Source organism: Tyto alba, unplaced genomic scaffold (assembly GCF_018691265.1).
Source record: "Tyto alba isolate M040663 unplaced genomic scaffold, T.alba_DEE_v4.0 Super-Scaffold_48, whole genome shotgun sequence".
Classification (NCBI taxonomy): Eukaryota; Metazoa; Chordata; class Aves; order Strigiformes; family Tytonidae; genus Tyto; species Tyto alba.
Genome location: NW_024881324.1, coordinates 6,541,507 through 6,553,696, shown reverse-complemented (window position 1 = coordinate 6,553,696; position 12,190 = coordinate 6,541,507). Strand labels below are relative to the sequence as shown.

General features: G+C 37.1%; 1 protein-coding gene across 4 annotated transcripts in view; it reads left to right on the top strand.

The window, feature by feature from the left end:
* CDKAL1 (CDK5 regulatory subunit associated protein 1 like 1) overlaps positions 1 to 12,190 on the top strand; it is a 432,929-nt gene that overhangs the window by 188,917 nt on the left and 231,822 nt on the right. For all 4 annotated transcript variants that reach the window (XM_042806719.1, XM_042806718.1, XM_042806720.1 and 1 more), the window contains one exon: positions 9,215 to 9,318. In XM_042806719.1, coding sequence (XP_042662653.1) covers positions 9,215 to 9,318 — 104 coding nt within the window. The remainder of the gene's footprint in view (positions 1 to 9,214; positions 9,319 to 12,190) is intronic.

The window sequence follows — 12,190 nt, the reverse complement described above, 5'->3', positions numbered from 1 at the left end:
ATCCACTTTCCCATAGACATTTTACAAATACTTTTTTGGAAATTGGTCTGATGGCAATCTCAGATAAATTCTAAATTAAGCCTGGTAGTTTCAGTGCTACTGAAATGTAACTTTTTTAGGTTGGGTATTGGTTTGTTGTTTTTTTTTTTTTTCCTCCCCCCCAGGATGTTTTGACCAGTACAAAAACAATACCTTTTATCCCAAGAATCTATGTGGTACCTGCTGTATGTTACAGAATTAACTGCAGGGTAATGTTTCCTGTGAGATTTCGCCACACTAAAAGGGTCTGTCCCAAAAGCCATTCAGGAAGTAAAAACAATAGCTCTTATCACAGGCAGTGGTCTACTTTTCAACCATGTTTTCTGTGTGGGTGATTCAGGAGCTGCTAATGTTGTGAAGATGCATGGTAAATGAAGTGTATTGCTTATAGACAGACACTTGACTCCCTTTACCCTTCTCCTTCCACTCATGGGGATCTGCTGAGATGCTTCATTCTTGAAACAGAACTTTAAGTGCACTCATTGTCTCCCCCCCCCACGTAGAAATCACAGTTTTAATTTAATCCTTAGTATTTTGTTAAAAAACTTGGAAAGCTGAATTTTTTTAAAGCTTGTGAAATGGTTCGTTACTGACCCAATTAGGTTTTGCAGCACATTCTGTGTAAGTTATGCTAAGTCACCTGCCCCCAGTATTTTTTTAATAAGATTATACTGTTTGATGCTTTAAATAGTAAAGCATTTGTCAAGTCACAGCTCTAAAACTTTATAAATTAAAGCAAGCCTAGAAGAATCCTGTCCACAGAAGTAATTTTCCAATCACTGCTGTTCATTAGGAGGGGTCTGAGAGTAATATTTGCTTATGCATGCTGAAATAACGATGTTGGGGTGTTCTGCCACTGCGTCTCTGGGATTAGCTGTGAGCAGATTTCTAAGTATCTCTTCTGTCTAAGGTTTTACTGACGTAACTCTTTAACACCGTCATTACTACTATTTGGCTGAGACCAGGAGTAATCAGCTTCCAAATATTGTTGCTCTTTATGAAGTGTTGGACGAATTGATTACTTTTAGTTACAATGCCTTGGCATTTTCTGCTTTGTTCAACCACAGAACCTAATTTATCTACCTGCGCTATTTCAGCTGAGTCACTTTCTTGATATTAATGATTGTCGTGGTCTGCCCCCAAAGTTGTGGTTTGTGTAGCCAAGCAGCTATTTGGAAATGCTTCTAACATAACTTAGGCTTCTCTGAATCACAGAGCTTTAGTCTGAATTGCAGAGAGAAAATCATTGCAGTCTCCAGTAAGCGTCTAGCAATGCCCCATTTTGGATCAGGGTGGGGAACACAGATCTATGCATTTTAGCAATGGAACATTTTACCTTATAATATCAATTTAGAATGCCTGAATTAAAGAATTGCAGAACTGTGTGGACAGAATAATCAATCAAGAAGTTCTTTAGACAAACAGTAAAAAGTGCCATTGATGCACTCAATTTTGCTGATGTTAAATGATTGGCCTTAAAGTGAGCAAGCTGAATATACGATAATGTAACTACATAGCTGTGACCTTTGAATCACCTGCACTTGACTGCAGGAATTCAGTTTCACAAAATGCAAATATTTAAAGTACAAAATTAAATCATATTGCAGCTTATCAAACTAACTGAACTGCCTTCTCTCAAAATTCCTTTTGATTAGTAACTAGTGAGACATTACCAAATAAAACACTGGTTTCTGAGGTCTTCAAAGCACAAAATTATAATGCACTTTGCTCCCATTTTGCTGAGGATGGAATGGGTTGCAAAATTTAAAAATAGCATTCAATAGTTGCATCCTACAAGAAACATGTGTGTGGTCCCATACACTGTATAGTGTTTCTTGAAAGGTCATCCTACTTTCTGCTAAAATATTTTTGAGAGGCTTTTTCTTCTTAAGTTGGCATTGCACTTTCAGAGCAGTGTCTAAAATAGTTGGCTACAAAGATAATTTTAGAGAAGTCCTGTTTGTATCGTATGGAAAGTGTTGTAACACAGAGTGCATCCGTGTAGTGTAGCCCCCGTAGGCCCATGTCCAAGATCAGTCTGAACGAGCTGGGATTCTAGAAACAGTATTTCTGTAATAATGTGGATTGCTGCTTAGACTAATTAGCTTTGATGAGAAATAGCTTGCCACTGTTTCAAAAGTATTTTAAATCCTGAATCTTTTTACAGTGAAAACAACTGCCCATGCACCAGATTTTTACAGGAAATTATCTTCCCTGTCATAGTGGGTTGAAAAGCTTTATTGTAAAATGTGCATACTTCAAGCAAAAGAACAGTTTCCTGAAAACAAGTGAGGCATAATAGGCATTGGGTTTTTTTTCTGTAAACTACTTTTTTCCTGATCCATGGCACTTACGTTAGATGGAATTTAGAAATTTTGGAAGTACAAATTAGCATTTATAGAGGCAAAATACTAAGAAATATTCACAGCATTTAACTCTATACAGTATGATATTTAACTATATATATAGTATAAATGCTGTTGCTACATTCACAAAATTTTATATCCTAAGGAGAAAAATATTTGTAGATTTCTACTAGTTCTTGTTTGGTAAATGATGGCTAGTATCCATCTCCTTTTTATCTTCTGGGAGTATATATTTCTGGTATTTCTTTTGCTCAGTCAAGCCTGCAAGGGAGTTGCCTCTTACACTACAGAGCATTTTTTTCAAAATTACCTTTGATAGAAACTCTAAAGTTATCTTACAAAAGCCTAAATCTCTTCTGTAATCTGTGTTTTGAAACAAGCAAATCATGCTTCCCTTTCAGGAAAACCACAGTTTACTAACAGAAAATATTCTTAGGCTGGAATTGTTGAGGCCTTCTGAGGAAGTCTGATGGTAGGTGCAGAGAGATGGTGTGAGTGACTGATGAGCAATCTTTCTATATTTGTTCTAATGTGATGTTCCAGTGATGTTAGTGGCACTGCACTACTGGAACATTTTTTTTTTTTTTTTAATAGGGCAGTCTTCATAAAATCTTGAGTTTGTATAACTTGTCAGATCTCAGATGGGCAGATATTAGTGTTTAGACTGAATTGTGATTAATGATATTTTAGTTTATTTCTGCAAATTTAAAATTGCGGAGGAGACTACCTTAGGACTGGGTGTTGGTTGTGGGTGTTTTTTTTTCCTGTTTTTTTGTTGGTTGGCTGGGGTTTTTTTTGTTTGGGTTCCTTTTTGTGTATGTGTGTGTGTGTGTGTGTCTGTGTTGGTTTTTTACCAGCTCATTAAGTTGATACCAAGCAAAAATTTACTGGATTATTCAGGAAATTAAGGGGGCAATACCACCCCCTTCCCCAAAATGAACCACCTGCAGAGCAGCAGGGATATTCTGTCATATGACACTGTTGCAGCGATTCAACTCTCCCATCTTGCTCACAGATGTCTGGTCCTGGTCAATCACGTTGAATGTGAGTGACTAGCCTGCTAATGGCACGTCACAGCCTGTAATTGAGCTGTTTTTCTGATCCTGGAATGAAAGAGGTTTTATACTTTTCATATCTGAGGGTGGAATCCTGTCTTCACTAAACTTAGTGGCACAAGTCCCATTAAGAGGAACCAGGATTTTGCTCCTCGTGTCTGTACTCTCATTCTCATCTGCTGCTGAAATCCACTGATTAGTCCCACTGAACGAAAGTCTTTATTTGTCTGCTGTGTCATAAGTCTTCTTACTCATAATTAGTTCCATCTGTAAGGGGTAGCCTTTCATGTTAAGTGTGTGTTTTATGAGGAATATTACTGTTTTGAAAATGAAGAGTCTGCTTAATCTAATGCACAACATGAGCACTTACTAGCTAAACAATGTGAAGACCACTGTTTCCTATGTTTAAGAAAAGATTTCAGACACTTGACCAAAATGTTGCTGATGATCAGTTTGGTAACATGTTCAAAAAGTGTTTTAATTAGCCACATGGTAGTAATTTTTTTCCGGATAATATTTTACCTTGCTGTGAATTAGTCCTATGTATTGGGCACATAGCTGATTAAAGGTTAATAATTCAAAGCAAAAGGTTAATAACTCAAAGTACCTTAATCAGTTTAATATGTTGGAAAACCAGGACTTAATGTTTTTTGTTCTGGAATTGCTACAAAATTTATCCAAAACATGTTGGTAATTAGAAACACACTGACCATTAATAATTGTTTCTATAAACATCTTTAATTTCTTTGTGCAAAAACCCTTTGACCTGTATTAATACAAACTAACATTTATAAACCAGATTTAAATGCTTGAAGAAGGCTTCTAGTTTAGCACAAAGGAAAATATTCTCTCGCACCTACTAGCATGTTGGCTTTTTAGTCCCATATATTTCAGCTTTAGCTGTAATAAAGGCTGACTTTTAAGGAGAGCTATACCTTCTGGGCTGGTTTTGGGTGATCCCCTTGCTGGTGAATGCCACTTAGTAAGAGGCAATGCTCAGATTCTCAGAGTTCCTAACAGCCTTTTTCCACTTTATTGTCTGTGGTCTGAGTATGTGGCAGCATGGACTTATGAATAATTTGTTATGCTGGAAGCTTGATGTAGAGGCTGGCTTAGTAGGGAAATAAATCACTGCAGATACTTTATTATGCTTATGGTTTGGTTTAAATATATATTTTCAAGAATAGATAATTCTGAAATCTGTGAAAAGTGGTTAGTTCAGCATTTTGACAAGTATTTGAGATCTGCATCCTTTTATTGGTCAGCTGTAGCCCAAAAGACTACTTTTTTTCCTAAATTGGAATTAACAAATGTGGTACAAATAGGATTTTAAAGTTTCATCTTTTGTGGTTTGCTTTCTAAAACTGATCCTTTTATATGTTACATTGAAGTCAGTCTCATTTTGGTTTTGTTATGTAATCTCTTTAAGTAACAAAAAAAACCAAGCCTAAATTTTTATACATCCCACAATATTTTTATTTTATAGTAGGAATAAGTTAATTGGTGCAGAAAACTTGAAAAAAAGCCTGCCTCCAAATCCCAACTTTCAGCTCCTACCCCAAAATAAATCAACAAACCCCCTGAAGTTGTACTTAAAGACCATAATAATAAAGCTTTTAGAAATAATCCCACGTAATACTGTGAACATTTGGCAACTAACTTCCCCTTCTTTCTTTGTGCTTCTTGCTGCACATTTCCATTCTCTCTTTGTGTCCAAGTTCACTGCAATACCAGAGAAAAACCAATGTTCCTATGTTTTTTCAGGTAGCCCAGGACTTAGTTTAAAGAATATTTGCCCAGAAAGCAACTCTGAAGAGGCAGGAGAAAATAGTTTACTAGAAACTAGGCCTTGTAGGAAAGGCACATTGATTGAAGATGTAAAACTTATTCTCAGGCTTTTAAATTATGAATAATTTCATTATTTAGTACTGCTGCTTAGTGCTTAGTACTCTCACTTGCTGTAGAGCTTTTCAAATACTTCTACCCAAATGCAGAGCAAAATACATGGTAAGGAATAGATAAGATTTATGCATCAGTTATAAGGAGAAGAGAGGTAGAGGCAACATGCTATTTTTTTAATGAATACACTATGCATGCACTTTTATTATAAGGAAACAGAAAAAATCAGTGTAAATAGCATAAATAATCCTTTTTACTGTACCTCGATATCAGTTTAGATTTTGGCTCTATTTAGGTATATAGCACAGGAATAAATTTAGAAGCTTGTTTTCAATAACTTACTAAAATTATAGCTTTTATCAATCTTACAAAGCGACGCATCCTGAAGAAGGTCTACAAAAGGCATTGTTTTCATGCCAGGTTACAGTTCAAAATGACAAAAAATTTATAATAACCTTTTTGTTGAAACCCTTACCCCGAAGTTGTAATTAGTCAGACTTTGCAAACTGAAGTAAATGATAAAAGTTGTTGTTGGTGTTTGTTTTTTGGTTTTGTGTTTTTGTTTTTTTTTTCCCTCACAAATTGTAGTTTAAATTTGAGTTTAATAAATCTACTTCATCCCAAGAAATAAAATCTTGGTGCGTCCCTTCATTACCGATGGCTGACAAAATTCTCTTCTGTGGGTAAAAGGGCTGATGTTAAAGTGACCTTGGAGGTAGTGAGGCAGGTTTGTTGCAAGTTAAATCTCTTCTTGATGACTTGAGAAGATTGGCAGAATAGCTGCTAGTGTGATTTTCTTTAGAGAAAACTAAGATTAGGACAAATATCATCAATGTAAACCACACCTTTGTGTGTTGGTTGTAAAAGAGCAGGTGTATCCACTATGGAACAGGTCTTACGTTTCCTTGAAATGAAAGCAAAGTTGAGAAAGAAAGAAAACAGACAAAAAAACTTCAGAACATAAAGCAACCCAAAAAAGCCCCAAACCAAACCTCTGTCAAATATAGGCTGACCCACAGGTCATTCTTTTTCTTTACCCCCTTGGCGCCCTCCTCGCGAGTGTGGCTGTGTGGACGTGAGGGGATTTCCCCGCGCCCCGCCGGGGTGGCTCTGACGGACGCTGGGTCCCTCAGCGGCTGCCCTGCGCGGTGACCCAACCGCGGGCTTTGGCCGGCCTGCCTGGCGCGTGCCCTTCTAAAGGAGGAGGAGGAGGTTGCCCGCAGAATTTTGCCATCCCAGCATTTCTTTTTAGCGCCCCGCAGACCTGCGTATGGGGCGCTGGCAGCAGGGGCCTGCAGGGGCCTCTGAGAGGAGCGGCCGGGGGTGATGTTGGCCTCTTTGTTTCCCAATACCGGAATGGGTAATGAAGTTTTTATTTTGGCTGGTGATTAGTTAGTTTTCCCTGAGTCAAGTCTGTTTTGCCCGTGACAGTGGTCAGTACGTGATCTCCCCGTGTCCGTCTAGGCCCGCGAGCTCCCTTGTGCCGCTTCTCCCTGTTCACTGCCCCTGTCCCGCTGACGGGGAGGGAGTCTGGCTGCTAGCCCCCACCAACACACCACACCAAGCTCCCAAAGGCAAGTTTGCTATTGCTCTTTAGGACGTGACAACATGCATCACTGATCCATAATGCTATTTTTGTGTAGCTGTGTGGAAGAAGGCTGGTTTAGCTTAGTGAACGATGTAGGGGAGAAGGAGTGTGACAGTGGGATGACCGGATGGGAGCCTGCTTAGAAATTAAGTGGGATTGAATGGAGAGCTGTGCTTTAAAAACAAAACAAAAGCAAAGGAAAAAAAAAAAAAAAAAAAAAAAACAAGAAAGAAAATTAAAAAGAAGAAAAGAGGGAGACATGCTGTGCAACCCTGGAAGAATTGAAGGAGTTTTGAAGAGTCATAGATTGGAAGCAGGGGGAGAAATGAGTGTTCCCTGGGCTGTGAGGGAAAGCCCTTTGTGGCATACTTTAGATGGCCAGTGATCTAGTAGAAAACATCTTAGTTTGCTAAATAGGCTACACAGAGAAAGTATAAACTTATTATCTGCTTACACTCTCTTGATTTCAAATACTGCTCTTTTAAACATGCTTTAGCTCTTGCACAATGATTTTGCTTCTGCTTTCAATTTGCAGAAGAAAGGTGAGATACATGAAAATGATTGCACATCTGATGAAAAGATGTCTTTGGGTGGAAATGAATCACTTATTTGGAGCAGATTGCAAAGGTTCAGATTTAGGTCTTTTTTTCTGTTTTTAATAGGAGATTGTATACTTTACTGCATGGCATCTTATTTCATACACAGTTTTTGTTCTTAATGGAACAGTCTCATTGCTGTGGTTAAGCAGTATCTTTTAGTTTTCTGATCTAAAATAAATGCTAAAATCTGATGTTTGGGTCTGATAGGCAGGAAAAAGAATATACATAAATAAGACTATGCACAATTTACATCATCCAGTCTAGCAGAGGGAATCACAAACTACCTCGATGTTCTCTGTCAGAAAGTAAGATTCTGTTGGTGGAGAATGTCTCGGGGCCAAGGTGATGTGCAGGGGCAGGAGGGCACCTGAGAAAATGATCTGTGCAGAGTTCTGCACTGCCTGATCCACTGCCTGTGCGAGCCGGTTATAACTAACCTGCGAGGGGAATCTTTGTGAAGGAAAACCTTCCTTCAAAGTTCAAGCTGACAAAGCAGAAATTACCTGGTCATGGAACTGCCAAACATCGTAAGAGAAGGCAAGATATAGTCAAGTTGTAAGCACAGTCTTGTAGCTGGTGTCTTCATCAGAACCCACCTGGTGCTATCTTTGTCTCTTCATTACTGTTTTGAAAGTTCACTAGTAATACTCATATAGTTAGAGCATTCGCCTTTTCTGGCACCCAAATGCTTTATTGTATTGAAGCTGCAGCTTTTTTATTGTGAAAATGAACAGGCTTCAAGATGTTCTAGTAACCATGAACAAGGAAATTATTTGTAATTAGGTTTTTCATTTTTGGGTTTGGTGGTGTTTCTTTTTTTTTTTTTATGGGAGTTTTAGAGGTTTAAATGCTTTAACCTATAAAAAGCTGTAGGGCAATACCAGGTTTAAAAAGGGGAGAAAGGGAAGAAAAGTGCAACAATCTCCTTTTAACATTCTGCTTACTACATTCATAGCACCACCAGGATCCAAAGGCTAATCCAAGAAAAACATACAATGAGTGGTAGTTTATGTTTATTTTGATCTTTCCATCCTTTTAGTTTGAATTACTCTGCCTTTATCTATGTCGTCAGGTAAATGAAAAGCATTCCCATTACTCCTGCAGTTTCTCATGGGATTTTTTCATTAGCTCCACAATTTTTTGTGCTAAGCTGTCTTTCTCGTTGGTGACTTTGTCTTCATTATGTTATTTCTTTTGTTTATACAAGCTAAATGAAAGAAGGAAACCTTAACTCAAATGTGTTTTCAAGAATGCACACTATTTTTAAAATCTACTTTCAGTCTTTCCGGACTTTTGTCCTTTATTTCCTTGTCCATGTTGGATTTTTTTATGGAATAGTGGGATTGGAAGCCTGGAGATTCATCTTCAGTAATGAAAAATTGTTGACTGTATTACAGCTTTCTAAAACTATGTAAATTCACACTCTTGGATTTTGCATGTGGTATCCACTGATTGTTTTTTCAACCAATTATATAGATATGAAAGCTACTTTAAGAAGGTAGGAGGGCAAAACACTTTTCAAACTGCTTTATTGATTTTTAAAACAGAATACTGCTATTTTTTGGTCATAGATGTAACAGCTCATTTTTCCAGATGTACTTACTAAATAAAGCTGTGCATATAAAGGCTTTCTTGCTGAGAAACTGTGTATTTTCATTTTCTAAACAGGTGTCTCAACGCATGTACCTACTGCAAAACTAAGCATGCCAGAGGAGATCTAGCAAGTTATCCAATTGAAGAACTAGTGGACAGAGCCAAACAGTCTTTTCAAGGTAAGGAGTTTTATCCCTGCAATAGAAGTCAGCCTCTGAAGTGTATCAGGTCTTATTTTCACACATAATGATCGTGAAATAGTATGGCTCTACTATGGTTTTAATGTTCTTATTAGTCATAACTCTGTCTGGAGGTGCCTTTGCAGTAGAAAGCCATGCTTTCGTTAGGTTGTACACCACTATTTACAAAATGTAGTCAGATCATAAGGAGTATTTCATTTTGATTTTAGGCTTAGTCAAATGAAGTTCCACGCAAATATTTTTTCATGATGATGGGGCAACTGTAATATCTGGTCATTTTACTCTATCTCTGGTTTCTTAAAGGGGAAGACAGTACCATTTTTCACTCAACAATAAAAGTAAATTTCATTAACCTCCCTAGGATTCTTAAACCCTGTTTAAGGATACATTGATTTTCCTGGTAATAGATTTCCTGGAGGAGTTCTGGGATGTTTGAGAGCCTTATCAGCTTTTAAGTTCAATAGGATATTTGTAATGTCACATGGATCCTATCAAGCATCAAAATTTTTTCCTGCAGTACAGTACTCTGTGCCAGTATCTGCTTAAAACCCTTCTATGTCTGGTAGTTATGATAGCTTTATTGTACCTTAATATTTGTTCTTTATATCTGAATTTTGCCTGTTTCAAAAATACAGATTTCCTCATAATGCCAGTATTCATTTCTGATGCAATCCCTGTGAAGACACAGGTGGTTGTGTTTTGTTTGTGTGCCATGTTGAAGGATTAAGTGTATATTAAAAAAATAGTGAGGTCATTCAGGTGTAGCATCTCCTTCCATCTGTGTATCAAAAGTAGAGTAATAAATACATGTGATGTACATCCTCTGTGCATGTACGTGCATTGGGTTTCACTTATGGCTCTGAGTCTTGCATTTGTTCTAGTAAGAAGTAGGTCCCTAATGATTCAACGTGTTTTTAAATCCATCCTTATTTAGGGATCCATAATGAACCTTATTTAGGTCAGTGATGTACTTCTGGCTATTCCTCAGTATGCTAGGAAGAGTCCTTTTCCTAATGAAAGCCTATGTTCACAAATTCCAAGTTCTACATTATCCACACAGTAAGTTCTCATTTAGGATTGTAAATGCCTTTTTCATTTCGCTTTTGTTAAAAGCCAAGCTCCTCTCTTTTCTTCCATGAAGCTTATCTTTAATTGCCACAAAATTTTTCCTATTGCTTAGGTTTATACAATTAATGCTGTTTCTGCTGTGAATTGGATTGTCTGATATCATAGACAGGAATCCTGTCATGTCTCGGATTTCTTGTTTTAGTAGGACAAGTTTCTAAAACCTGTATGCATAATATGAAATGGTCAGTAACTGAAATACAAAATATATAAATACATTTGTTATTTTGGTGGAGAAGGAGTTCAGGAAACATGATTCAGAAAACTAGAAGCTTTCAGTAGTACAAGACAGGCGATTTTGAAATTGATAAGTAGTCACTGTGCAGGAGAAAAGCTGCCATTTGGTGGTTATGGTTATTGTTATGTTGTAATTACCAGACACAAGTAAATGCCTGGTGATAGCAAGACATGTAGGTAGGAAGGGAACACTACTTTCTTTTCCTTTCATCCAGGTGTAACTCTGAAGTACTTTTATACTGTGAGTAGCATAAGAATAGTGTTATTCTGATAGCACTATATAGCTGTTGAAATGTTCAAAGAAACTTTGATCAATTCAGCAACGGAATTTGGCGAAGATATGGGTAATACAGTCATGATTATGATCCTACTTAGGTTAACTATTTAAATTTTATTTAGATTTATTGTCTGTATGGAAAGAAAAAAAAAAAGAGATTTGGCTGTTATGGTTTTATATGCATGCCTTAAAGTCCACATTAAATAAACATAAAGATGTGTTTGCTTGATATAACAAGAAAGAAAACTCAAGTTATGTTTGTCTTTGCAGACAATAAATGTGAAAATTTTGAAAGTATTTTGAACTTCAAGTATTGTACACTTGGATTGAAAATTCAGTAATTCAATTCATCTGTTGTACTGTGGCCTTTATTATAAATATTGACTGTTTCAAAATAACTTGATTTCTAATGGAAAAACTTGCCCTTAAGCTATTGTTTTGAAATTTCTTGAAGAAATGCTATGACGTGTCTCACAGCAGGCATCTCCAGGGAGTTCTATTCTTATTTGGCCTTACACTAGTACCTTTGTTAAGAGGACATAATGAAAGAAGCAAGTACTGAGTTGTAAAGTGACAAGCTTTGCCTCCAGCTTTCACATACTTGGAAGCAAGCATGAAATACATGTTTAGTTTGCAGTGTAGTGTATGGAGAACTGATTACCGCCAGTTTGCTGCAGCTGGGCTGCAGAAACTTCATCTGTCCAGTGAAAGACTTAAGCAATTCAAAGTCATTATTAAAGTTCTTGCTGAGTTACTGAGCCAAAACCTCTTCAACAATCACTTCTGTTTTCTCAGATGAGTTGCTGAAGCTCTAGTGAAAAACAAAGAGATGTATGGATGTGTGATGAAAAGTTTTTCCACTTCGGAATTATTCTTGGGAGAACTGAGGTGTCTTAGAAGGACAGAAGCAAAACACTGTGATGATTTTGTATAACTGCATGAACAAGTCGTGTAAGGAGAGACCTGTGTCATTTGGAGTGTTTTGTATGTTTATATTCTCACAGTACACGACTTGATAGGCCCCAAAGGTGGGATGTTTCAGTTGTGGAACAGATTGGAAATGGATCAGAAGAGCTGTATTTAAGGATGTTTTGTTGCAGGTCCTTAAATGTCAGCACAAAAAAGCGCTCTAAAATGCTTTATTCATGTGATCATACTTTGATAAGATTGCAGTTGACATCTAGAAGCGGTATTTCTAGCAATAGTGTTGCC